Source organism: Cryptotermes secundus, unplaced genomic scaffold, assembly GCF_002891405.2.
Source record: "Cryptotermes secundus unplaced genomic scaffold, Csec_1.0 scaffold183, whole genome shotgun sequence".
NCBI lineage: Eukaryota > Metazoa > Arthropoda > Insecta > Blattodea > Kalotermitidae > Cryptotermes > Cryptotermes secundus.
Window position 1 is genome coordinate 1,300,871 of NW_019729899.1, and position 26,180 is coordinate 1,327,050.

Consider the following 26,180-nt stretch of genomic DNA (forward strand, 5'->3'; position numbering starts at 1 on the left):
TCGCTTTAACCTGGGAAAAAGAACCTCCTGTACCCATTAGATAGGTGGCTGGGTGGGTCTCAGAACCGGCGCTTAACAGGACTCGAACACCGACCCCTCAGTCGTCCAGTTAGTAGCCAGTCTCTATAACGACTACGCTATTCGGTCTCCCATAATTAAAGTACTACTGCTACTTTTTTTCCCTTGACACTACAGCCCCAGTGGGCCTAGGCCTACCTCCATGAACTTCTCCGTTCACTTCGGTTTTTCTAGATCTTACACATTCGGTAGGACTCCTTGGGCGGGTGATCAGCTCGTCGCAAGGCCTCTACCTGTACACAAAGACAGAAAAACGCACACACAAACTAAACATTCATGCCCTGAGTGGGATTGGAACCCACGATCCCGGTTTCTACGCGCATGCCTTAGACCGCTCGGCTACCGTGACCGGCACTACTACTACTACTACTACCACTACTACTACTACTACTACTAATAGTGAGTTAAGAAGGAACTGTGCAATGGTAATCTTGAAGACAGAGAACTATTTTGGACACTATCGCAGCCCCTCCTCACATAAAGTTGGATATCTTTCGCTAAACTCTTTGAGTTTTTCTTGTATGCACAGACTGAAATTGACGGGGACATGGAACAAAATAACGCTCTCGACAAAACCGCATATAAATGGAAAACGGAGATTAGCGAGGTATTCCTGCATATTACGTTCTTCCAGCTAACCTTTTGAAGCACAGGATCGTAAATACCGTAGCATTAAGAAACTATGAATTTTGCCCACACTCTGCATTCATGGATTTCTATGATTCCCTGAACAATTAGCTCATCCCCTGCTTAGCATTGACTAGTTGGTCTTGTAAAGGTTCGGCCACACAGAGCGCTACGCTACGTACGCTGTGTACACTCTGCGACGCAGCTAACATAGGGAACATAGCGTACGTAGCGTACGGAAGTCTGTGTGGCCAGTCACATTGGCAATAAAGGGAGATATTTTTCTGTTCGTATAGCGAACATAGCGTACGTAGCGCTCTGTGTGGCCGAACCTTAAGGGAATCACAGTGTGTTTCGTGCAAGGTAGGAACTCACATTTTAAATTTTTATTTAGTAGAGTTTTATGCACCAAAGTAAAGCCTCTACGTCACAGCTACGTTCGGTAGCGCCACGGTATTGTTTGTGAATGCTTTACTTCCTTTGTGCAGCTACAAAGTGGTCATCCGAGCAGGAGAGGTGAACGTCTCGTGGGATAATTTCCTGCGACCCTTCAGTACCGGGCTGTGGACTGCCATTACGATATATGTTGTAGTCATGGCCTTCGCTCTTAAGATTTACTTCGAAGTCGGACTCGTACAAGGGAAGGAAGAGCCGAGAGATCAGACGTTGCAAGACTGGCTTCTAGCCACATTTGGAGCTGTCTTTTGTTCACAAGGTAGAGATAAATCCGGTGCTGATTTGACATTTCTTTGAACTCTGTATTGTAGGTAGGACTTTGCCTTTTGCATTATGAGGCGCAGTGATCTGGCTCAGTACAATGAGTGGGATAAGGATTGTAGGGTGTGTAGGGGTTAGTCCAATCTAAGCCGTTTCAGTGTCAAGTTCTCTTCTTGGTACATAATGCATTGCATTCAGAAAACTTCGATCCATTTCACAATGCTATCAGTTAAGACCGCTTTAAAGGAGAGAATTCTCCAGTCATTCGCGAGAGACGCTAAGTAACGTGTACGAGGGACGTTGTCGGACAAGCTCCGACCTCAAGTAGACACCGAAAAATTGTAACCGAAGGGAGCGCAAGAAGATGCTGGATGACCTTGGGGACAGAAGAGGATATTTTAATTGAAGGAGAAAGCTTGAGATCGCATTAAGTGGAGGAATTGTTTTGGAAGAAACTGTGGACCTGTCGTCTTGACAGATTACTGATGAATGAATATAAAAACTGTTACTGGAGGCCCGTGATGTAGATGTAGTAATATTAATATTAATTATTTAGTCAGTGCTTCATCTTACAAAGTATTGTCCGTTGTGTAGGGAATGTAGTTCGTTGCTAGGCAACAGTCAGCGCCCCAATCAACTAGCGAGGTAACTATCACGTAACTGGCTTTCTATGGAGTCCCGTGCCGCGGCCGTTGCTGTGCAGTCGTTCGGTAAACACGTTTCAACTATAGAGGCAATGTTTTCTGTCCGTGGTCAGTCCAAGCTATATAACGACAGTTAGAAACAGAACAGAGATCAGAGAGATACCCGTGTGGAGGCTGGGTCGAATACCTCCACCGTGACCCTGCCAGTCGTAGGAGGCGACGAAAAGGGAAGTCTCGATTCTGAGACAGTAAAATATGGTCGCGAGTCCCAAGGGACGCGGTCCCGAGAAATACTGCGCTGACAAGGGCCAGCAGCATATACAAAAGACAGACCCGTCCTCTCATCAGAGAGGGCGTTCCACAAAAACAAGACCGTAACTGTCAAACAATTGGGGCTCGACACTAACACTTCCTGACTGACAGTTATGATCCGTTTTTGATAAAAAGGTTAGGTTTCTTCTTTTTTTTAACTTTTAACTTATTTAAATTACAGAATCTAAAATAGTTTCCTCTCCTCTTTTACATCATTACCTTCCCTTCCTGGCTCTCTGCGTACGACTTAGTGGGAATGCGAAGCGAAAAGTATTCCCGGCTGCATGTTCCGAAGTTTTAGCAAAGGATTGTTTTCATGGTTGAAGAATTCGTCACTATGAATGAACTACTTCGGGCAGACATATTCGTAGTCCATTTGTTTACAGTGCCTCAACAGTTTCCATCGTCACCTGCATCTTGCGCGACAAGCACAGTTGATTCATTCATCCATCAATGGTTCTACAGCCCTTTTTTGGGCCCTGGCCGCTTTTATTTTTTCAGTTTCTTAATTCTATACACAGTCAGTAGGGCTCTTGGACGGGGGACCAGCCCATCTCAAGGCAGCTACTTACACACAGAACAGCACAAACAGAATAAAAGCACATAGATATCCATGCCTCGAATGAGATTCGAACCCACATCCCCAGCTTTCGAGAGGGCGAGGAAATTAATGCTTTAGACAACGCTGCCACTGTGATCCGCAAACAGCAGTTGATAAACGTCAATAAATGCATTATTTAAGGCAATTGTCTTGAGTCAGGGTCAGGTGCCAGTAACGTGACAAGACGGGAAAATTTAAATCGACATGACGCAAACAGGCCACGAGCTTAGTCCATTATGTTGATTAATGCGAGTTGTAGTTGCGAAGTTGGTTATAACTCCAATGTGGCCAAAGTGTTGCTGCAGAGTTTTGACACGTCATGATTATACGTATATAACAACACAAATGTAACATGAAAGTTGTGTAACAGTTAAATTCATGAGGAATTAATCTGACACGTTCTGTCATCGAATTGTAGCTTGTGTTCACTGACTATTTGAGTGATTCCAAGGAACAAAGCCCTTCTTAAATAGCTATTAGTCCCTACATAGGGCAAATATGCCACAATATCTAAGTTTCTAAATTAATTTTGCGTAGTTATTTAATCATTAAAATATTTTGCGCCCTTGATGGTCATTTCATTCTGTTCTTTTTCCTTGGCACTACAGCCCCAGTGGGCCTAGGCCTACCTCCATGAACTTTTCCGTTCACTTAGGATTTTTCTAGATCTTACAAATTCGGTAGGACTCCTTGGGCGGGTGATCAGCTCGTCGCAAGGCCTCTACCTGTACACAAACACAGAAAAACGCACATACACAAACTAAATATCCATGCCGTAAGTGGGATTCGAACCCAAGATCCCGGTTTCCAAGCGAGCGAAGACAGTACATGCCTTAGACCGCTCGGCTACCGTGACCGGTCATTTCATACTTATCTTAACATAATTTATATTTCAGATTCTGCCAAGTTCTACCTAATTACTGAACAAGCAAGCTCGTTAAAGTAAACTGATACTGGACCGGGTTCCATTTCTATTTCCTCGTTCAGTCAAGTCCAGCAACATATATTTCAAGTTCAGCTCTAATCTAACTTTGACTCTAATATAATTATAGTCTCGTTTTTCATTGCAGGTCAGGCCAGCACGCCACTGTCCTTTCAGTGTCGGCTCGTGTACATTCTGAGCTACACGCTGGGATTCGTGATCTTCTGTGCCTACTCCGCGGCTGTTGTCTCCTTCCTAGCAGTTCACGACGCCAAACTACCGGTCACTAACATCCAACAATTACAGAAGGACGAATCATACACAATTCGGACTGTAAATGGTTCTTCAACACTTGAAGCTTTCCGAGTATGAGCTCATAATTCAGCAGAGAACAACTGTTACACGTATTGAAGAAGTCGCAATACGTGTACATTTGGTTTAGGCGTATTTCTTTCTTAGAAATAATCTCTATTTTGGAATATGTTCTACGTCCCCTAATTTAAGCATTTCTGGATATAGCCAAAATAAAAGTAGGGCTAAACCGATAAATTACAAGAAGATAGACCCATTTTTTGTCAGGAAAACCTGTACTGAAGGCTTAAATCTTATCTTCTCCAAGTAACTTCTCTTCGCAGATACTCTGGCGGCAGGTGCAATAACTAGTGTAGGTATTTAGAGAGTAAACAGTTGTGAAAATTTTGAAAATATTGGAATATGAAGGTAAATAAGGAGAGGATAAATGCAGTAGTGCTTAAGAAAGGAGAAAAATTAAGCAAGGATTGAAAAACGAGACTGGTAAAAAATGAAATAGGGGTAAGAAATAACATCAATGCTTAGGCGTAACCTTCGATAGTAGAGACAAACGGGAGAAGGAATGGAAATTGGTAGTAAAAAAAGTAAAAAAATTAAAGCTATCCCTGTACCAGGCCCTGAAGGCCCGTAGGGTTGTGAGACGTTAAGGGTCCCACATTATCTAGACAGTCGGCTCACAGATGGCGGTAAGGTTGTCAGCCTTACGCGCCGGCCGCGCTTTACTCCCCAGGAAAATTATTTAATTAATTCCTGGTACTCATTTCTGTTAGAGGCTGAGTAAACCCAGGACCATAGTGCCGCTGGAAGGATTAGGTTAATTGAAAAAAAATCCAATGACCTCATCGGGACATCTGAAGGAAATTAGCAAGGACACCAAAGGTGAGATCGAAATATCAGAACAACTGAGTACTTGACTAGCAGAATGAAGGTTGGTATCAGGGGTGCAAATTTTGGGTCTAGACGAAGGGCGGAAGGAAGCAGGGAAAGTGTATGAGCTGTTTATAAAACAAGGGGATGCCACTACCATCAACGAATGACGTTTGTGTCTGTGCATCGGGGAGGCCAAACGGAAAGGAAAGGTTGGTTAACACTGCTACATAAAGACGAGACAATTCTGACAGGTGACAGACGGGACAGAAAAGGGAAGGGGGTTACAAATAGAGTAGCAGAATTAAAAAGACAATAAGTATTATGTTTTTGGACATTATTCGTCGTCCTGTCTATTTTCTAAAAAAACCGCCCTGTTTATTTTTCAAAACACAACGTTTCGGAGACTGGATTTTGTCCCCGCGTTCAGGTAAAACCTACTCAGTTGGGTCCAATAGATAGAGCTAGTCCCTGTCACCCGGAGAGGTTGGTGTTAGATGGCCGCCATCTTTGGGGTTAGTCACTTGGAGCAATGAGTTAGTTGTGAAACAGTCACCGGCCAGTAAGGACGTGAACACGGAAGCTGAGGAAGCTATGGCGTTGGAAGCCGTTACCAGGCGACAACCGGTGAAGATAGAGCAGGTTGAGAAGTCTTAATACGTGGTGTAGTGAACTGCAGAGTGTGTGAATTAGCGATAGCGCTATAGTTACTTGTAGTTACGATCTGTAAATGTTCAATAAATCCATTTACTAATCCAAATCCGTCTATGGTCACTCTATCACGTGACAACATTTAAAATGCTGGAATATTAAACCTTTTGAGCTGGACAATACTAACTGAAAAATCTAAATAAACGGTACTTATCTTCCTCCAATGTTAAGAGCCAAGTGACTTCAATCTGAACCTGAAATCCAACGGGATTCTTTCCTTACACTCCCACAGACGAATCCTGGAATCAGATGAATAAAAAATCTAATGAACCTTCGGGTTCCATAAAATGCTAGGAAATTCTTGAGTAGCTGTAGAATTGGCGGCTCCTCCAGAAGGGCTCAGCTCCATGAGCAAGTTAAGTAACACTTTCTATAACCAGAAAAAAGTATTGTTAAAAGCTATGTGTCATAGAATGCTGCAGAATCTGCAGATGAGCTACAGAAAGAGTAGTTAAAATATAAAATAAACACCTTTTCTTTTCGAGTACATGGAATCCCACTTGGAGCTTCGGAAGCAAGCCAGCCTTTGCTTCTAATCCTGTTTTTATCTAATTATCGTTCTCTTCTAGGAGTAGATGAATGCCATTCTGAAGACGGGAGCATGGTGCCACGTTACCATTGAAACAGGAGCGTTCGGTATATATACGAAAAAACTAAGTATAATCCGGAAGACGGACAAAGTCCGAAAACCCAGTATCTCTGTGTGTTACACACCATCGTCAGAACCCTATAATATCTATAAGTTGATGTGTCACAGCCAGAATGGGGTCACAACTGACCCCTGCTGTGCACTCGTATGTGTCTTGAGTATATCTAACAACGCGAGAATGAGAATTACATTGCCCCATTAGACGGTGAAATAAGTATGTCTCGGAAACTATGCCCCTAATGACACATTTTGATTTTCGACTTGTTTCTTTAGAAAGAAATCACAGTACGGAGAGCCTGTGTACAGTCCAACTTTCAGACTTCAGTTAAATAATTTCCGTGTTACAGCAATCAACAGCGCATGATTTCATGACCTTGTACAAGGAACGCCTGAAGCCCCACCTGGCTGATATGCCCAGGAATGTACTGGAGGGATTGCAGAGAGTCTGCCGAGAGAGGCGCTATGCATTCATGGTGCCCAAAGAGGAGACGCTGGAGTATCTGCCGCATCTCAGTTGTGAAGTGGTTTACCTGCCCCAGGGGATTTTCGAGATGAAGTATGCCTTCGTGTTCAATGTGGACAGCCCATACATTGGCTTATTCCGCTACACGTGAGTACCACAGGTCACCAGGTCGGGGCAAAGGCAACATGACGTGCCCCGTCACATAGGTGCAACACACAACAATACTGTTTGCCACTTATCATAATTGTTTTCAAACACGATTCATTCATCTGTAATCTGTCAGACGACAGGTCCACAGTCTCTTCCAAAACAGTTCCTCCACTTAATGCGATCTAGAGCTTTCTCCTTCAAATGAGAATATCCTCTTCTGTCCCCAACGTCATCCAGCATCTTCTTACGTCTTGTGGTTCACATACATTGTGTCTCTGTTTTTTGAAAGAGACTATCCAGGAAAAGTGATAATGTGACCACTGTGGTCACGCCTGTTGCTATACGAACTTGACCCATCTCGAGCATCATTTGCTCTGTGCTTCAAGTTGCTGCTGATGACGCTGCTTCCGGCATCAGTTTTTGGTTTTTGGTGTCTCTCTTCGTCTGATGCCTACCCTTTGACCTGTCCAGTAAGGGAGGCCCTGCCAGTAGCTACGCTACCGCTGGTATAGCTCTCAGGGTCCTTGGCATACTCAAACCCCCTCACCACGATAAGGTGGAGACACCAACGCGGAGGCAAACACGATATATGACAAATAAACTAGATGTCAAAATTAACAGAACAGGATATCTTGCCTAACAAGTAATCATCATTAGTTCATCATATAGACACCAAGCTCCTTGTATTAGTGGTAAAGCTTTGTATTTGTATTCGAACATGATCGAGTCGAATCTCAACTGCGAATGGGAGACCCTGAGGCTTTTCTGGTTTTCCTCATACCATTGAGTCAAATACTGGAGTAGTAGGACGATTAAGTCATTACAGCTTCCTTCCAAATCCTTCATCATTCATCATTCACGAATTATGTTACCACTGGAAGCTTTAAATTCTAGATGTGGACGGTGCAGTAAATAAGTCACAAAGGCCTGCAGGATTGTCGCATTGCTTTTTATGTGCGATGGAACAGCGTCATTTGCATTTGACTTGGGGCCGTAACTGTAATAACTGTTTGTAATTAAAAGTAATTTTGATAAGTGTAAAACAATATTACTCATGTGGTGTTTTATAAGTGACATTTAATTATTCCCATAAAGTTATCTCAGTAACAGGCTGTAGCCGTCCGCCGACGTACAGCTGCCACGACTTTCGCTCGAGCTTGAGTTCTTTATCCCAGGGATACGGATGCTTCGGAGATGGGAGTGGAACACACTTCCGGGGTTAATAAGTCAGGGATCTCCAGAATACACCGTGTATTGAAATTTTGATTTAAAGTTTCATTAATGATCAATATTTACATTGTCCTCCAAGCTAGCCGCTCCGTCCGCCCACTCGCTACCACTACTGTCAAACACTTCTCTCTTCTCTGTCTACATTTCAACTACTGTCCTCCTCAGCTCCCTATAACTGACCTTCCTCTCTTTACCAGTCCCCCAGTTGGCCTAAAAAACGATAAAATAGAAACATAAAAAGAGAAAGCCAAGGGTCGAGCCCGGCATCTGACCTACATTTTAAAGAAGCCCACAAATTTCTGTGGGTTTTCAAGGAAACCAAGACCCCTCCTGGCCGGTCTCGCACACGGTCAGTTCATGGGTTTATGATATTGGGAGTAAACAGGCGACGTTAGGGACAATAGCGGCACCCTTAGCCTAAGAAGGACAATAGCTGAATTACAACTGGCGGTCCCGGGATGGTATCTCGCCGGAGGAGCGTCTCTCAGGGTGTGAAACAATGCATTAGTTGTTCTTACCCTTCATTAAACAATTTTGGCGAGGGACGTACGGTTACAAGGCCCATAAGGTTGTGAGAATTTGAGGTTCCCACATTTTCTAGACAATCGGCTCACAGATGGTGTGGTTTTCAGCCTTAAGCGCTGGCCGCCCTTTACCCCCAGGAAGATTCCTGGTACTCATTTCTGTTAAAGGCTGAGTCTAACCCTGTGGCATATTGCGGCTGGATTCGGTCAATTGAAAAATCCAATGAATTCATTGGGATTGGAACCCGCGACCTCTGGCTTGTAGCATAGTGCCTCAGACAACTACGCTACTACATGCCCCCAAATATTCCCATACAAGAAATACATATCAATATGCAAAATGCAATTAAAAAGCATATAATTACTTCACTTAATCATAATGCTCCATCAGCTGCTCATGTACTGCTGACTGACGTTGTAAGAACTGTAGAATTTGAGCAATGTTTATTAAGCATTCTATCTTCTGTTAATATGTGATGGAGGCAACATATTCCTCCGAAACCTTGGTTGACTTTCAACGTTCTACACTGCGATGTATCACAGAAGATAGAACTCTTCATTGAATAAAGTACTTACAATTTATAAATTCTAAATCAGAACAGACGTTGTTTGGATTATTTAGTGTCACATGAAAGGATATGATACTTGTATTAGGAGAAACTGAAAAGCTGATATAGCAGCTGTGGACTATTTCACATAGAGGAAAAGCGACTAATCCTTTCTCAGCATTTCAAGTTCCTCAGCTGAGACATGAAAGGGATACCTCCAAAATGAAACTAAAAAGAGTTACCATTATAGATAATTTGCAAAGAATGAATGTGTGAGGAAGTGAATGTGACCTGTTTATGGATACTGTCCTTATAATCAGCTATGGAGCTGAAGGTACAAACGGAAAACTGCTACTCCAGAAGAGTGTGGTTGGTATAGCTTGTTTGCAGTGTGCTGATCTCCATAATGCATTTTATTTTGTAAAAGAACGCTACTTCTCCTCATAGTTCTTGTTTTAATCATGGAGTCAGATGCTAGGAACTGATGATTCCATGACTAAAAACTTGTTACTGAAAATTTTTATTGTAATTGTCATTAGTCTACTAATCTATTCACATATTTCTAGTNGCTTTTATATATGAAGCCTCAGAATTTCAGTTACCACAGATATTGTAATTGTCATTAGTCTACTAATCTATTCACATATTTCTAGTTATCAATTCTTCCGTCTTGGCTTTCTCCCCTTCTTTCACTTATACACATTATGTACAAACATTCCAAAAGAAATAATCTTGAGATACAGATCTAATCATGTGTTAGTTTTGAAACCCAGACATTTTCCAATTCAAAATGGATACCTGACACAGCATTGTTATAATTCTGTCCAGCTTGCAGAAGCTTCTGGAGACTGGAATCATGGAGAAGCTGCACCAGGACACCATGATATATGAACCCAGGAAGTCAGAGGGAGCATTTAAGAGCATGGAGCTGGTGGATGTGGTTCCTGTTTTCAGTATTTCAACATCAGGAATTGTTGTGGCCATATTTCTGGTTTTTCTGGAGCAACTATTCTCTTGGATACTTGAAAGAAGAAATTAGAATAATGTCATGACAGATTACCATTATTTTTTATGTATAATTCATAATTAAGAAGGCAATCAGTATTGCTTATATTAAGCTTATTATAAAAGGATTGGACAGAATACATCAAAACAGGTGACTACAGCACTTTGAAGAACAATAAGAAAAAAATTAACAAATTTTTTAATAATTTCAAAGCCAATTTATGAAGGGAAAAGTAATGATTACTTATGGATGATGTATGCTTTGTGTTATGGCTTTCGAATCAATTTAAAGTTTTCAATTAAACTTAGCCTGGAAATTGTGGCACTTGTGATGTCACATAAACAATAATAACATAAGTGTCTGCTTGAAATTATCTTACATACAATAATAGGACCAACCAGATATTTATGAATATTAATACAAATAGCATTTTAACTAACTCTCCTTATTTTACAACGAAAGAAAGCTTTTATGGTACCATGATATGTAATAATACGACTGACTGTCAGGAGCATAGCGGAGCAAGTGATCATTGACAGAGAAACAGGAAAATCTTAACTGAAGATCTTGACATGAGGAAGGTTACAATATTTGTTTCAGTGTGCATTCCTGTTAAGTTACTTTGTCAACGTTAAGAAATCGTGTTTAATTGTACATCATATTGCTTATCTCAGCTGTTCCACAGGGGCTGCAAATCAGACTGCTTCGCTTGCTCCATGGCTTGGACAAGTTGCTCCATAAACTCTCTGTATACCCTGGTGCCCATGTTGGCTCCCAGCAGCTGTAGGAATAACCAGTCGCCACAGTCTAGCCTCTGTGTCACAGGGGACAGGTATACAGGGTCCAATGTGACAGGAGTGCCAAGAGCTCTTTGTGCTAAGACCGACATGAAGCTGTGGCTATGAGCAGAAGCACAGACAAGCAGACCCAGGATCAACAATCGCCAGAGCAGGGCCAGGCCTGATACCAGGGCTAGCAGTGCAAACCAGTACCATAATACCATGAATATCTTTTCATTGACAACGTTCAACGCCATGACACACAGAGCATCATGAATCTGGATTGTCCCTGATGGACCGTATTTCCGGAATAGGCACTTGGTCAGCTTGGGAAACACTACATCAGTAGGTGACCTCTCCAATGTCTGGAACACAACACAATAACCATCTCTGCCATGCAGGGTCTTGTCTCAGCACATAATATTTTTTTGAGGTTTTCATGTAAGTTCATAATTTCACATAAACCGAAGGTTCATCACCGTGTTTACAATTTCTCTCCATAAAACCTGAACCAGTCCAACTTCAGACCCACCAGTGGAGGACACATTCTTTATATATGTATTCTGTACTAGCATTTTGCATACCTCATTGCCCTTGGTCTTCGATCCCAATTTTTGCAGATACAAAACTGATGGCACTACAGACGTTAAACTGAAGGAGTCAAATGTTTGTATCTTTGTAAACAGCCACCACAACATATCACATATATGGAATGATAAAGCAATAGGCTCTTTGTTTACTTTACTATCATACCAATAATATGTGTATGGAAGTTGAAATGCGACTCCAAGTATTCTTAATTTTGGCACCAGATGATTAGCTTGTCCTGGCAAGAAGCCTTCAATATCAATTTTAAAGAAGCATGGGTATGCATCAGAGCCAGTCTGCAAGCTGCAGAGAAGAAAAATATCTCTGAACTTGCCAGGAATCAAACTCCCATCATCCAGTCATCAAGACCATAGCCTAGTCAATACACTGACTGAACTATCATGTATATTGTAATCTTTTGACACAGAAGTTTTTCTGATAAACTGATAAAATCTTATTCTATCTTAATGTCAAATCTGAGTTACAATTGTTCTATACAAACTAAAACTAAATTCATAATCCAACTTAATACTGGACCTCCCATACCAAATTTAATCAAGTGTTCTGTAGTTTTGGAGATGAAACATGATAATGGGGTAGGTAGATGGACACAATCTCCCACAGAATTCCTGAATTCTGAGCAAAGATATTTGTGAAAGAGGTCCAACAAATTTGTTCAATGTAGAAACACAATTCTTAAGAACTGAAGCTAGTCTTTCAGTGGACTAATAAATTTACATTTCCCAAAAGTTGGATATTCATTTATGTACTGCTGTAAATGGGTTAGGAGTTATCTGTAATAGAATTGATGGATAAAAATGGTCTTATTCATTACACTCCTTGTTTAGAATGCTTCTTCCTGGCAAATGGAAGAGATGTCAGTATTCAGGGCTTATATGTAATCTTCTAAACACACAGTAACAGAGTACAGCACTTCTACTCACCTGCAGGTCATACTGTCTCAGCTGCAGCCCATACTCATAGAAATTGCCACCCAGAAGTTTGTCAGTGAAGAACATGTTGATAACAACATTCAGCAGATTCAGCAGCTGACATACGTAAAAGCCTGCAGCCCAGATATGGAATGTATGGAGTCTGGCAGCAAAATAGCGTGCCAGGGTCCGCAGTTTATCTCTGTTGGGACCATGGACCTCATCCTTCAGTCCCATCAGTGAGCCACGAACCAGACCTCCCTCCCAATTGCACCAGGCTGCATGTGGCGATGCGAACAGAAGTGACTGCAGAAACAGCACAAAGGGCATCCATTGGTAGTAAGCATGGCGACGCTGAGCGTCACCCTGACCCTGCCACGTCTCGCCTGAAACACATTATACAGCACTACAGGTTTTGTCTTGTGTGATCAGGATTCTTAGGTGAATATTTAATTTTTCCATATCTTACACAAAATACCTTGCACAGAAATATATTCAGCATCTCGAGCTATTTGTGACTTTTTAACAGTTGTCATTATGCATATCCATGGAAATTTTCTAACAGAAGAAGGTTTTGAGGGATAGTATTTTCCATCATTCATAGTCCTTAACTTATTACATTTAAATTGCAACGACATTTCATCTTCACTCTAAAGCACTATTAACTTTATTTCAATAACGCAGAAACACTTGCATATGGACTGTCACTTCTTTACAGTGTCTGGTATGATGATGCTACTTGAATCAGAATGTTTCTACACTAATGACATAAAAGGTGTTTTGTTTTGAAGTGTAGACATTAGTGAGAGAAAGGTTCCTTAAGATAAAAAAGGCATTGCAAACTACTGTTTAAATTTAAAAAGTTGTATCATAAATGAGCAGTGAGTTAGCACTTCGAAGGAGGCACTATAGTGGCTTATTCCAAGGTACTATAACAGAATTTGGCTAACAGAAACCATAAAACCATCAGGCACAAGAGTCGGATTGCTGAGATTCAAACCAAGTACCTAAAAAATTCATACTGATAAAATAACTGCTGTACCAATTTCCAAACGGACATACTGTGGCACCCTGCTCTCTCTTTTTTTTTACAAAAAAGAAAACACTGATGTTATATTAATCCATCTTTGTTTATACAGTCCATCCAGGTGGAGGGAGAGCAATGCTACACTTTCATTTCTTAAACTGGATGAAATTCGTTCATCCTTCCACCTGTGAAAACAGAAGGCTAATTGCATTGGTCATGTTTTACGCAGAAACTGCCTTCTAAAAGAAGTTATTGAAGGAAAGATAGAGGGGCGGATAGAAGTGACAAGAAGACGAGGCAGAAGATGTAAGAAGATGCTGGATGACCTTGGGGACAGAAGAGGATACTGTCATTTGAAGGAGAAAGCTCTAGATCGCATTAAGTGGAGGAATTGTTTTGGAAGACTACTGTGGACCTGTCGTCTGACAGATTACTGATGATGATGATGTTATTTTTAATTCACTTCGTGGGGGGTGGAGTCCAAATGGGTCCACTTGGCACAGCGGCGACTGATTGGCCTATTGTATCTGCCCCAGCTGATTATGATGATGGAGAATTTGAAGGATTGAAGATTGGCCCTAGTGCCACTTTGCCCACCACAAATCCCACTTGACGAGACTCTGGATTGAACACAGGCTGCTATGGTGGGAAGCCAGCGACTAACCGCTTGAGCTATGGTGCAGCCTTACATCCTTCCACCGATGTTCCTATGTTTTAATGTGAAGTTATGTTGGATGCAAGCATTTTGATGTTGAAAATAAAAGGAGACACTAAAAATTAAGAGAGTTGAGATGCATCTTCATGAATAAGTACTATCCATAGGTGCCAATTTGTTGTAGATGAGATGGGTGGAACATTTGGAATGCATTGGACAGATGAGAAGTTTATAAAAAAATTCTGGTAGGAAAATTTGAAGGGATAAGACGGTTTGGAGGAATTAGGCATACATGGGAGGCTAATGTTGCAACTAATCTTATAATAACAGAGCGTGAAGGTGTGGACTGCATTAATCTGATTCAGGACAAGGAAAGTGGCCATAACAAACATTCAGTTTCCACACAAAATATGGGAATTTCTTAACTAGTTGAACAACTACTAGTTTTATAAGGTCTCCATTCCATGGAGTTTGTCTAATTCCAATTCATTTTATGATGCTATCAGTATTTCATATTATATATGACAAGCAGTAATACAAGTGGTAAATAATGAATTAAAAAGGATCTGGAAGGAACCAGACATGGACTAATCGTGGTACTACGCTGGATGTTGCATTGGGAGACCAAGGAAAACGATGGAAGTCCTCCATCAGGATAACTTGTGTCCGAGTCTACATGCATGTCAAAAATCTGCATAATAGAGGCCTAGAACGTTGCCACCATAAAACCTACTCATCATGAAGTGAGTGAGGGAATGAGTGGGTTTACTAGCTTGTAAGTTAAGCAGACAGTCAGTAAGTCAGCCAATCCCTTCTATCACTTCTTTCACTTCTTCATACCTTCAGCCATGTCCTTCTCTGTTGTAGAGGATCCCTCAAGGTAGGGTTCCTTGGTCTCTTTTAAGACAAGAAGAGAATACAGTACAAGGCCCTGAACAAGATTACAGAATCCTTTTATCCCAACAGCCACAACACTGGGCTCCTTGTATTGTGCACCTATCAGGATGAACATATGACATCTGTGCTGTTCTGCAGAAACAAATGCTTTCTTACCAAGAAAGAGGGAGGATATTCAAACCAAATACATATGAATGCAAAAATATTTTTGCACAGTCCTTGATGAGTCAGTTTCATTTCTTGAACAGAGGATTTTAATATAAAATCCTGGCATATATATTGGCTCTGTTCCTGCATCCAGAACCAGCCATACTTCATAAGCAAAAGAGGCCTATATTTCATGTCCTTCAAAGCAAATAGTTCTATTAATTTGATGTTCCATAGCCTGAGCTACTGACAGCACCATTAAACAAACAACAGATAAATGAATATGACTGTTTTACTTTTAACAATATTAGTATATTCATTAACCTAATATTCATAATTGCTAATTTTTATTAGCATTAGAGATGTTCTAATTGAAGAGCAGGTATATGCTTTTTAGAATGGGGTGCAGGATGAACCCATACCTGTGGGGCCCACCACGGTGTAGCTGCTGGTCACAAAGCAGTACGTATTGAGCACATTGTTGGGGATGGCTGCATCATCATCTGAACTGTCTTGTATGCAGAGGATAGGATCCCCGAAGTACTGGCGACTGGTCAACAGGGCACAACATATAAGAAGCATGGCGAATGTGATGCGATGATGCAGAGCAGACACAAGTGTGTCCACAGAGACATGATCTGAGGATCGACGGCTCACTTTCACCCAGGACTTCAGCTCCTTCAGCACCCCAAGCATACTGCCTAAGAGATCAGTCCTGACAACTTATTTTAATTCTCTCGAAATCAACTGTGGTCATTAAATCATTAGATTTTAGGACTTTATGCTGGTAAATATGAAGACATTTGTCTTCAGGAGATAAATAATTCTGATTTCAACCAGGACCCTAAGTTTCTCCATTGCTTTCCTCACTTCCTCAAAGCAAATGCTACGAGTGTGCTTCTTTCCAAAAACCTTTCAATTCTTTATTCAAAAGTATAGAGTCTCAAATACAGTATCATTACACCGCAAAACAACCGTCTCCTGGGAGGTGATGCCAGTGCAGCTTGGTATATAGGTACAAATATTTTGGAGGAACCTGTTGCTTCTATCTTCTAGGTAGATAACCTAAACATGAAGTGTTCAGGGCAGATACATTGAACATGAAGTGTTTAGGTTATCCGCTCTGGAGATGGAGACAGGAGATTCCTATGAAACATTGGTGTCTGTCTACCAAACCACAGAGCATTGCACTCCAGAAGTCCATGATGCAGTTCTCATCAAACAATTACATATATGGACCCAATTATTCAGTTCTGCTAATGCCAGTGCTTACCACTAGCAGGACCATTAAAATTAAATTTCCATTTTCTTAAAATACGTAGAAGTAATTTCTTTCCACTTATATTTTAATCTTCTATATCCTCTATTATTGCTTGCTTCTTTCATCTGACTGTCATCTCCCACCCATTACTACCTACCCTACCTGTAGTATCCTAGTATAATCACTAAGTAATTAGTTGTGCTCAATTAACCATGGTCATTTCTCCATCATACAGAGCGACTGGCTACGACCTCGACGACTGAGGGGATGGAGCTTGAGTCCTAGTGAGGGCAAGAATTTTCACTTCTCCATGTCTTCCAGACCAGTCCTCGAGCCCACCCAGCCTCCTATCCAATGGGTATCGGTTTTCTTTCGCCGGGGGTAAAGCAGCCGGAGCGCTGAGCTTAGCACTTACTTCCAACAAGTGCCAAGGTCAAGAAAATTTGATTCTATACGTCCACTTCCCCATCAGTCTTCAGTGAAGTATGGGGACATCTTTACCTTTTTTGAGAACCAGCTGTCAGAATACTTTTACTCAATAGACAGTCAAAATTAAAAATCAAACTGTACTAACTGCTGGAATCAAAGGTTCAACATAACACAGAACTAACGTGTGTGATCTGAGACTGTCATAGCAGAAATTGTGACGATTAGCATCATCCTGTATGCAATGCCTTTAATTTCGTCGACCGATGAGGTCATTGGATTTTTATTAATTGACCTAATCCTTCTGGTCGCACTAAGCCCTGGGGTTCACTCAGCCTCTAACAGAAATGAGTACCAGGAATTAATTAAATAATTTTCTTGGGGAGTAAAGTGCGGCCGGCGCGTAAGGCTGACAACCTTACCGCCATCTTTGAGCCGATTGTCTAGATAATGTGGGAGCCTCAACGTCTCACAGCCCTATGGGCCTTCACGGCCTGGTACAGGGATAGCTTTACTTTTACTTTTTACTGTCAATATTTCAGTTATAAGATAAATGCCGGGCCAGGTGTACCACCAACTTCGATCTAGGACTCTGATGTATCCTGTATTTCACATCATTTATCCGGGCGAATACCTTGTACGGGCCTTTCCACGAGGATTGGAGTATGGACGATTTCCCTTTCATGACGGTTGGACGACAGAGTCACACTGTCTCATCCGGGCAATGCCCAGCCTCAGGTGTTGGCGGGCATAACAGCGGATGTCGTGTATTTTATCCATTCAATTATCTGTGTGGGTCCTTCCTTGTCCGGGGGTGTTCCAAACAGTAGGTCGCGGGGCCAGTTTGAGTACTCTTCCGAAAACTAGACTAGCTGAGGTCAAGGCCGTAGTGTCGTGGGTGGCACGTGTGTGGAATATATAAAACATAATTTCTGAAAAACTGCTCGGAAAAGACACCTGCGAAGCATTAGATAACATTAAAATCAAGCTTGAAGAAATATTCTGAGGATGTGAAGTAGATTTAAAATGTTTCAGGCAAAATCTCTAGCTACTAATGAGAATATTTTCCACTCATTATGAGCACCCTCTTTCTTAAATGTATTCTTTTCTTCATAGTAATAATTCTCAGTTACGAAAGTTGACTGACGTAAGGATGGGGACCTACTTAAGACAGTTTCCTAACTTTTGTATTACGACTGAACACGCTCTATCATCTAGTATATAGCGTTGTGTAGTCTAGCGAAAGTCAAGTGACGTTTCCGAAAAATTTGTCAGGGTCGAAAACATTTCAAATGATACAACGAAGAGTGACTGCAAGGCGCATAGTTACCACTCAGAACAACACCACCACAAATTACGTAGAGATGAATCCTGGAAACGTCCATCTAGAAAAAAAAATGTTCTCTCCTTATGGGGCTGAAGAGTTCATTACCGTGATCACAGCAGCCTGATATTGGTGCGCTGTTAATCCAAGTCCGTAAACACCAAGCCTTTACATTCTCTACCACTTGCTGACACTGTCTGCTAAGTACACGCGTTCTGTGGATGTTCCAATTGTGCAAACATCGGCTTTCCTTCAGGCCCAAGCGGTGCGATAACACAACTAAGCTTGCAAAGCGAAAATTCTTGTCCACCCCCTCCCACCCGCGTGATGCTTCTTAACAATGCCATTGTGCAATAGAATGACATCCGTTCCCAGCATACAGGTTTCCCCACTACGCCCTGTTTTAGACAGGTACTCGCCCGTGCAATGGGTTTCGCACGAAGGTCGCTGCGGCCACACATTTTCTAAGCCTCTACATTAGGTACGGACGTTCTTTTAAGGAAGGCGTCCATACCCAGGCTGTGTAGCGTCTAATGAGAAGAAGAGAGTGCATGATGAATTGAAAAGGATGTGGAAGGAAGCGGTCATGACCTAATTTAACACACTATCGTGGCTTTTTGGGCGCGCCGTAGCTCAAGCGGTTAATCGCTGGCCTCCCACCGCGGCGGCCCGGATTCGATCCCAGGTCTGGTCAAGTGGGTTTTGTGGTGGACAAAGTGGCGCTGGGGCAGGTTTTCTCCGAGTACTTCAGTTCCCCTGCCAATTTTTGTTCCACCAATTGCTCCACAATCACCCTTACCTATCATCTGGTGCTGGTACAATAGGCCAGAAGTGGCCACAGTACAAAGGACTTAGTCTAAACCCACTAGCAAAAAAAAAATAATGACTTTTGCTCAGAAAGACTGAGGAAAATCATGAAAAATTTCAGTCAGGATAGTCGGTAGTACGACCGAGATTCAAACTGAGCTCATCTGCAATGAGTCTAGAGCATTACTGCTTGAGACAACTTGCTAATGCGTCGACCAGACTGAATCTGCTGTTACCATTGTAAAGGAGACTGGATGAGTCCCACTGCCACTGAGGACTGGAAGGGGGGGGGGCGAAAAGAGGATTCATATCCTAGCCAGGAATTCAATTCCGGTACTGCAGCGAGTGTGTGTAGCTTACTGAGCTGGCCCGGCTCTTAGGACGAAAGGATCTCAGAAGAGACTGAAATACGTCGGCTGTCAGGCACTGCAAGTTATCGGTTTATTTAAAGACGCTTTATCAACTGGATCTGTGCAGTTTACTTAGAGTACAACGACAGTAAGCATGAGTGCAGCGACGTCCCCGAATGTCGACACCGTTTCGGAGGAATCAGCTGCCTCCTTCCTTCTGCATCGATACTTACCTATCAGAATACATGGCTTCACATCCCGAGAGGCTCCAGTCTTCATTTGATGGACTGTTTGGTGTTCTGGAATAAGATATTTCCGGGAATGAGCACGATTATGAAGAGGTACATTTCAGCGGAAGAAACTTTTGCAGAGGCGATGAAATTTCGTAAAAGTGTACAGCGTTACAATATACGAGCGTACAGTTCCTCTGATCGAAGAAAGATATGAAGTATCCGTGATGCCTGAGTACAAGCCGCGGCTGAAAATGATGCGATGATACCGGATAGCTAGATATTTTTTTATCTCGAATTTTAATTCAAACGTTTTGTTTAAATGTAAGTTCACTTGCTAAAGGGCGTTTCGTAGAAAAATAACCACATTGCTCCGATGGGTTAGAAACGGGTCGACCAAAATAATGCATCTGCGATGGAGCATAATACATATAGAGTTATTAATCGAGGTTAGTGAGTTTCTGGAATCTGTCTGTCGTCTAATATTCTAATGAAGATAGCCTTCCAGAAACTGGACCTGTTCCCGTCTTCAGATTGGAGACATCTACTCCGTTGAGTCCGTGAGAAAAAGCTAACTTGAGTCACTGTAAATTTAGACGAATGGACGACGGACAAATCCAAAACTCAGTAATTCCCAGTGTTATACACCGTCGTGAGAACCCTTCAGTACCGATTTATGGTCATTATTTTGTTGCAGCCTAACTCTTTCGAAAGCATTTAATAATTCTCTTTTGACGTCCAGCTGCATCCCTTCCGGAACTAAGAAAAGCTTATACAGCGCTTGTCTTCCTCGCGTCTGTCCGTCAATTTGGACCGGCCATTCAAAAGGTGTCTTCCAAACTTGCGAAAATGTTTCTTTCCCTGGTGATTCATTTCAGGGAAATCTTGTGTGACTTCTTTTCGTGTCACGACAGAAGCATCAGCTGAGGCCTTTCACACATCGCTTCCGCCTACTGTACGAGTACATGCGTTTCTCTTTCCAGTTTCGTCTGGGTTGACTTCCATGTTGTTTCCAGGAGCCTGACTTGCTTCAAGTACGTACACTTCTATCTGCTGGGGCAGCTCATCTCAAACTTTTCTTATCCCCTTTACTTAATATGGGGCCGGGGAAGCTCAGTCTGTAAAGCGATGGGCTACGGGCTGGAAGGCCGGTGTTCCATTCTCGGCAGGTACAAGAGATCTTAATGCCATTCAGAAGAGAGAACTTTTTCAAGTGTTAGTTAAATATATAGATAGTATGACTTACCGACCAGGGAAATGTAAGCTGTTCAGTTATAAGTTTCAAGTAGAAGCTCACCGCCCTATAGAATTCAGCAGACCAATTCATTTTGCTTTGAGACCAGCCGTTAAATCACAGATAGATGAGATTGCGAGAGACGCTATTCTGGAGATCGAAAATTCCCCATTTTTGAACCCTTTGACAGTAGTGAAACGAAATGGTAAGAAGCTTAGAATTTGTGTGGATGCCCGTAAAGTTAATCAGTATACCATCCCTGATTATGAGCGTACATTTCCCTTACAAGAACTGCTACAAAAGTTTAATGGAACTATAGAACCCGGATATTCCTGACGAATCTCGTCTGCGACACGAGCGTAGGAACGACTGGCGAAATTAAGTTCCACAATGAAAACTCGTTGTTCTTGGGAAAACGACATGTCTGTCACGCAATAAACAAAGCTATACTGCAGTAGTCGTATGACCGATATACGACAGATGGCGTTTCTACTCGTTAGTACTCCTACAGTACCATCTAGCGGTAGGAGATATAATTACATTAACTGCAATACAATTTATAACAACTTTTAGTTTGATGTGCGCGACTTTTCGATCTCCCTGTAGTTACATGACTTCTTTGCATTTAAGCTCCGCTTATTTACAGGTAGAACTTCACGAAGAGTCTAGATAGTATACTGCTTACTTTTTTTATTCTACCTTGTATCAGTGAGTTTCCCTTACGGGTTTAAGAACTCTTTGTCGGCATTCATAATGACTCTCAAGCTGGCCTTGCGGAGCGACACTGAGACCTACGTGGTTTACTACGTGGATGACATTCTGGTCCACTCTCGTACGTTGGAGGGGCATTTCAAATTTAGAAATTTACCCAGAAGCTTTGGATGTAATATACAGACATCAGAGTCTTAAGTTGATACAACTTATATACAGATAAATGTCCTTTCTGTGGAAAAAAAATATAGTTAACCTATGCCACAGGTGACCTGCTTCAGACAACAGGTATAATTTTGTAAAATTATATGTACATACCTATGTCAACAAACAGTTCAATGTACATGTATAACAAATATATGGGAATAGTGTTAAGAATGTAATCTGTATGACACTGTGAAATGATGAAGGGCCAAGACCCAGAATTTTCAGTTGTTGTTGTTGTTGTTGTTGTTATTGGAGAGGGTGGGTTTACCCATGCACTTAGACCAGATATTGGTCCATTGTGCGTCCCCCTGTGATATTCTACCAGTCTCTATACCCTACCGGTACTGGTGCGTGCCATCAGTCCCGACTCAGCCAGAGACTTCGGCCTCTACTGGCTCAGCGGTATCTCGAAGCTTCTCCCATCTACCAGAGGCGTTAGAGACTACTGTTGGGCAGGAAATGTCCTGAATTTGGCTCAGAGGTCCCCTTGAGACACGAGGTTCTTTTACGTGCCGTAAAGTTACGACACGGGACCCACGGCTTAAAGTCCCTCCCGGAGGATTTGTTCCCTGAATTTTTCCGCCCTTAAAAATTCCACGACCTCCGCCGGGTTTGAACCCGCGTACCTTGAGTCATGAGGTGGCCGCTAGAATTTTCAGTTTATCAGATAGTTAGCAAAGTATGATATGTGAACATCCAGTTGTCACATGCAATAACAAGAACACAGTGTTCATGACGTGTATTTGTACCAACCGTCTTACAGCGCACACAATTTCACCTTTCTCTTCACTGAAGAAGAGAAAGGTGAAATTATGTGCACTGTAAGACGGCTGGTACAAATACACATCATGAACGTGAATCAGTGCAACAGGACGCTAAAATATAACATTAAGAACACAGTGGTTACAAAAGATGTAATACCTCACAGTGAACGCAGTAAGTATTAACAGGTAAATGAATCTCAGTGAAAAACAGTGACATTTAGTGAAAACGTTATAACTGTGATGTCCTAATCAGTTTTGAAATGTTATAAATGACTAATCAACAAACACAAGATGCATTACAATGGGTCAAATAAAAACAAATACATGGAGATTACCTATTATTAAACATTATGTATACTTATAAATTTGTGTGTGTGTGTGTGTGTAAGGATATATACATATTCAAGTTTAAGGCGATTATGAAGTAAATATTGTTTCATTTCCCTTTATTACACAAACAAAATTCAAATTACTCCTCCTGGTAACATATTTCGCCAGATTTATGTATACAAATATTTAGTTGGTAATTATTGTATTTTGTAAGGTTTAATTATTGTTTGAATTAATGTAATGAAATATATCATTACGCGCCATATTGTTCAATAGACTATACGCTGCGTAGAGGGTTACGTAATGTGGCGTAACTTGTGAAGTTTTATAATTCCGGGATTCCGCTTTGTTCAAGTATATTGCGTCATATAGAATGATTTCGAAAGAATGTATGATGCAAAGCTTGCTGCTGGAGTTCGTAAAGCGGGAATGTACCGGGAATCAACAGCCAATCGGAACTGTTGGTAATTGAGTATGACATCACTCTGGTGGCTACCTGGTGGACTGCGCGACTCTCTGTGGCGTAACACAAGGTTCTGAACTTTCTAAGGTACTATTAAGGTGTGTCGTAAAAGTGTTAAGAGTTACAAGTTTATCTAGCAAAGTTTATCTAATAAAGTGTTGAGTGCTTAGTGACGTGTTGTTTTTTATTTTGTTTGACTCACATGCCGCAACAAAGCCTGCGTAAGACTCTGAGATAAATCTAGTGCTCTCCGGCAAGAAAGATGGCGCCCAATATTTACGACACCTGGATTTAAGAGTATGCCATTTGGCAGTAAATACAGAGTGACTCGCCCGCAGCAGCGTCTACAGTTTACGAAAGACATCACCAAGGTAAGGGAACGACTATGTGGCCACCCCAAGCAAGGCTACATCACCGCGTCAATCTACGAAGATGCTACAAGACGACTTTCGGCGTGCGGTTACGTCAGCCTTAACCATTTAACTAGGAGAGGGCGGAAATATACGGGAGTGGAAGTTATAGACTCTTAGAAACCAGATCATTGCTACGGAATCAACAGGCCTGCCCATGGATATGAGCAAGCAAAAAAACATGCACGATACGCAACGCCGTACAAGCTGCCGTCCAGATAAGAACAGGAGCAGTCACAGTAGAAAGGAGAACCAAGAAGTAATTAATTCGTATATTTGTAGAAGGTCAGTCAGTCGGAAACCAGACGAGAACAGTAAAAGACAGACTAGAAGAGAAGGCAGTCGTAGTCTGGCTAGAATGGAGCGAGTCTTAGGCAGCCTAATTGATTGCGATTAAGAGAGGTTGCAAAAGAAGGAGCTAATAAATCCAACCATCCAACCCAAAACCCGTTATTATTAGGCACAGAGCCATAAAAACGTGACAGTATCAGACAGATGCTGATATGCATTGACTTTTGTACCATGGGACTCAGTTCACCTTTAATGCCAGTTAGAAGGGTAAGCAGCTACTCACAACTTTACTACTATCTTGTAACATGCATCGTTTAACATTGAGTAAAACTGTGTTACTTTCAAAATGCAATATTGTGGCGTGCTACAAGTTACATACTGTTCCTTTAATCTATACCCATCTCTACTGTTCTATGATTTGCTACATACATTATTGTGTGTCAGCTGAAGTGTCTTCAGATGACTCTGAAGAATGAATGACCTTACACACATCATAGCCAAATGGTTGCTCCCTATTATGTATGCGCTCATGCCTCTTCAGACTACTTCGAACACTGAATGACGTATTACACAGGTCACAGATAAATGGCCGCTCCCCACTATGTATGCGTTCATGCCTCTTCAGACTACTCCGAATGCTGAATGATATATTACACACATCACAGCAAAATGGCCGCTCCCCACTATGTACGCGCTTATGCCTATTAAAAGTACTGTGGTCAGTGAATGACCTATTACATATGTCACAGCAAAACGGCCGCTCCCCAGTGTGTATGCGTTGATGTGCCTTCAGACTACCCTGAACACGAAACGACTTATTACACACGTCACAGTAAAATGGCCGCTCCCCACTGTGTACTCGTTGATGTGCCTCCAGATGACTCTGACGATCGAATGGCTTATCACACACGGCACAGAAAAGTGGCCACTGCCCACTGTGTATGCGCTGATGAGTCCTCAGAGTTGTGGGGTGCTTGAATGACTTATTACACATGTCACAGCAAAATGTCCGTTTCCCACTATGTACGCGGTCATGCCTCTTCAGACTATTTAGATCAGTGAATGCCATATTGCACATGCCACAGCTGAATGGCCGCTCCACACTGTGTATGCGCTGATGCCTCTTCAGATCCCACTTCCGACAGAATGACTTATTACACACGTCACAGCAAAACTGCAGATTCTCAGCAGGCAAAGTTTCAAGTTCATGCATAATAATCTGCAAATGAAAAACAAAAAGAAATAAAATAAAATCCTCCTATGAATAAAAGTAATTTTGAAACCCAAGTATGTACAGTGAGCGATTAAGATGACAGGAAAGAGTGTGAGAAAGAAAGGGAAGTAGAGTGAGCACCGCTCTCAAGTCTGTCTGTGTCCCTCACAATGTATGGCAGCTTCTAAATTATTAAAAGCCAAGCTACAGTTCCATGATGGAACAAATTACAAAATTGTATAATATTACGCATTTGTAAAGCTGTATGGTGGCCCGGAATGTTCAATGAAATAACAATAAATGCTGTGTTACGAAACGACAGGAAGACAGAATGTATATCAGTTAAGCAATAACATATTAAATAATTCAAAGAGAAGAACAGAACAGAGTGGGTTAAATACACACGACCTCCACCCAGACATTATGAACAAATCCATGTCAGTCATATACCAGGATGCAATTCAACTGTGTCACCATGGAAACACATGCAATTTGTCAGAGCGAGGGCATGCATGCTGTATGTGTGAAATGGTAACATGCACAGCACCCTGTTTAGAAGCAGGTGTGGGGGCACCATGCAACAGATGATTGTGCAGGTAATTGTATGCGTGATTTCCTGCTCCTTGACGAAGCTGAAAGACTGCCACATCGGAACACATGGCTTCACTCAGTGCATATTGTTATCCCATGTGTTGGTTCATATGTCTTGCCCTGATGAGGTTAGAGAATAAGAAGTAGGGTACATAAGTACCACCCAGAGCTTGTTCTGATGA

General features: G+C 41.9%; 3 protein-coding genes and 1 long non-coding RNA gene across 8 annotated transcripts in view; 1 reads left to right on the plus strand and 3 right to left on the minus strand.

The window, feature by feature from the left end:
- Nucleotides 1-10,718, plus strand: part of LOC111865738 (probable glutamate receptor) — a 23,305-nt gene extending 12,587 nt beyond the window's left edge. The window contains exons 5-8 of the mRNA XM_023853993.2: nt 1,194-1,420; nt 4,050-4,267; nt 6,788-7,050; nt 10,184-10,718. Coding sequence (XP_023709761.1) covers nt 1,194-1,420; nt 4,050-4,267; nt 6,788-7,050; nt 10,184-10,394 — 919 coding nt within the window. The 3' untranslated portion in view covers nt 10,395-10,718. The remainder of the gene's footprint in view (nt 1-1,193; nt 1,421-4,049; nt 4,268-6,787; nt 7,051-10,183) is intronic.
- Nucleotides 5,808-10,274, minus strand: LOC117282418. The gene is made up of 2 exons (XR_004513155.1): nt 10,154-10,274; nt 5,808-6,030 (listed from the first exon to the last, which is right to left on the minus strand). It is a non-coding gene; the product is annotated as an uncharacterized LOC117282418 (long non-coding RNA).
- Nucleotides 10,452-18,687, minus strand: LOC111865739 (innexin inx3). 4 transcript variants are annotated; one of them, XM_023853994.2, is made up of 4 exons: nt 18,404-18,498; nt 15,809-16,087; nt 12,673-13,046; nt 10,452-11,505 (listed from the first exon to the last, which is right to left on the minus strand). In XM_023853994.2, exons 1-4 carry the CDS (start codon nt 18,456-18,458, stop codon nt 11,032-11,034), a joined length of 1,182 nt encoding a protein of 393 aa, XP_023709762.1. In that variant the 5' UTR covers nt 18,459-18,498; the 3' UTR covers nt 10,452-11,031. The 4 variants fall into 4 exon arrangements, with proteins under 4 accessions (XP_023709762.1, XP_023709764.1, XP_023709765.1 ...); XM_023853996.2 differs by lacking the exon at nt 18,404-18,498 and adding an exon at nt 18,506-18,687 and having other exon boundaries at nt 10,454-11,505; nt 15,809-16,083; XM_023853997.2 differs by lacking the exon at nt 18,404-18,498 and adding an exon at nt 18,506-18,687 and having other exon boundaries at nt 10,455-11,505; nt 15,809-16,064.
- Nucleotides 18,688-23,101: 4,414 nt separating this feature from the next.
- LOC111865756 (zinc finger protein 271) overlaps nt 23,102-26,180 on the minus strand; it is a 189,478-nt gene continuing 186,399 nt past the window's right edge. For both annotated transcript variants that reach the window (XM_033751950.1, XM_023854023.2), the window contains one exon: nt 23,102-25,413. In XM_033751950.1, coding sequence (XP_033607841.1) covers nt 24,625-25,413 — 789 coding nt within the window. In that variant the 3' untranslated portion in view covers nt 23,102-24,624. The remainder of the gene's footprint in view (nt 25,414-26,180) is intronic.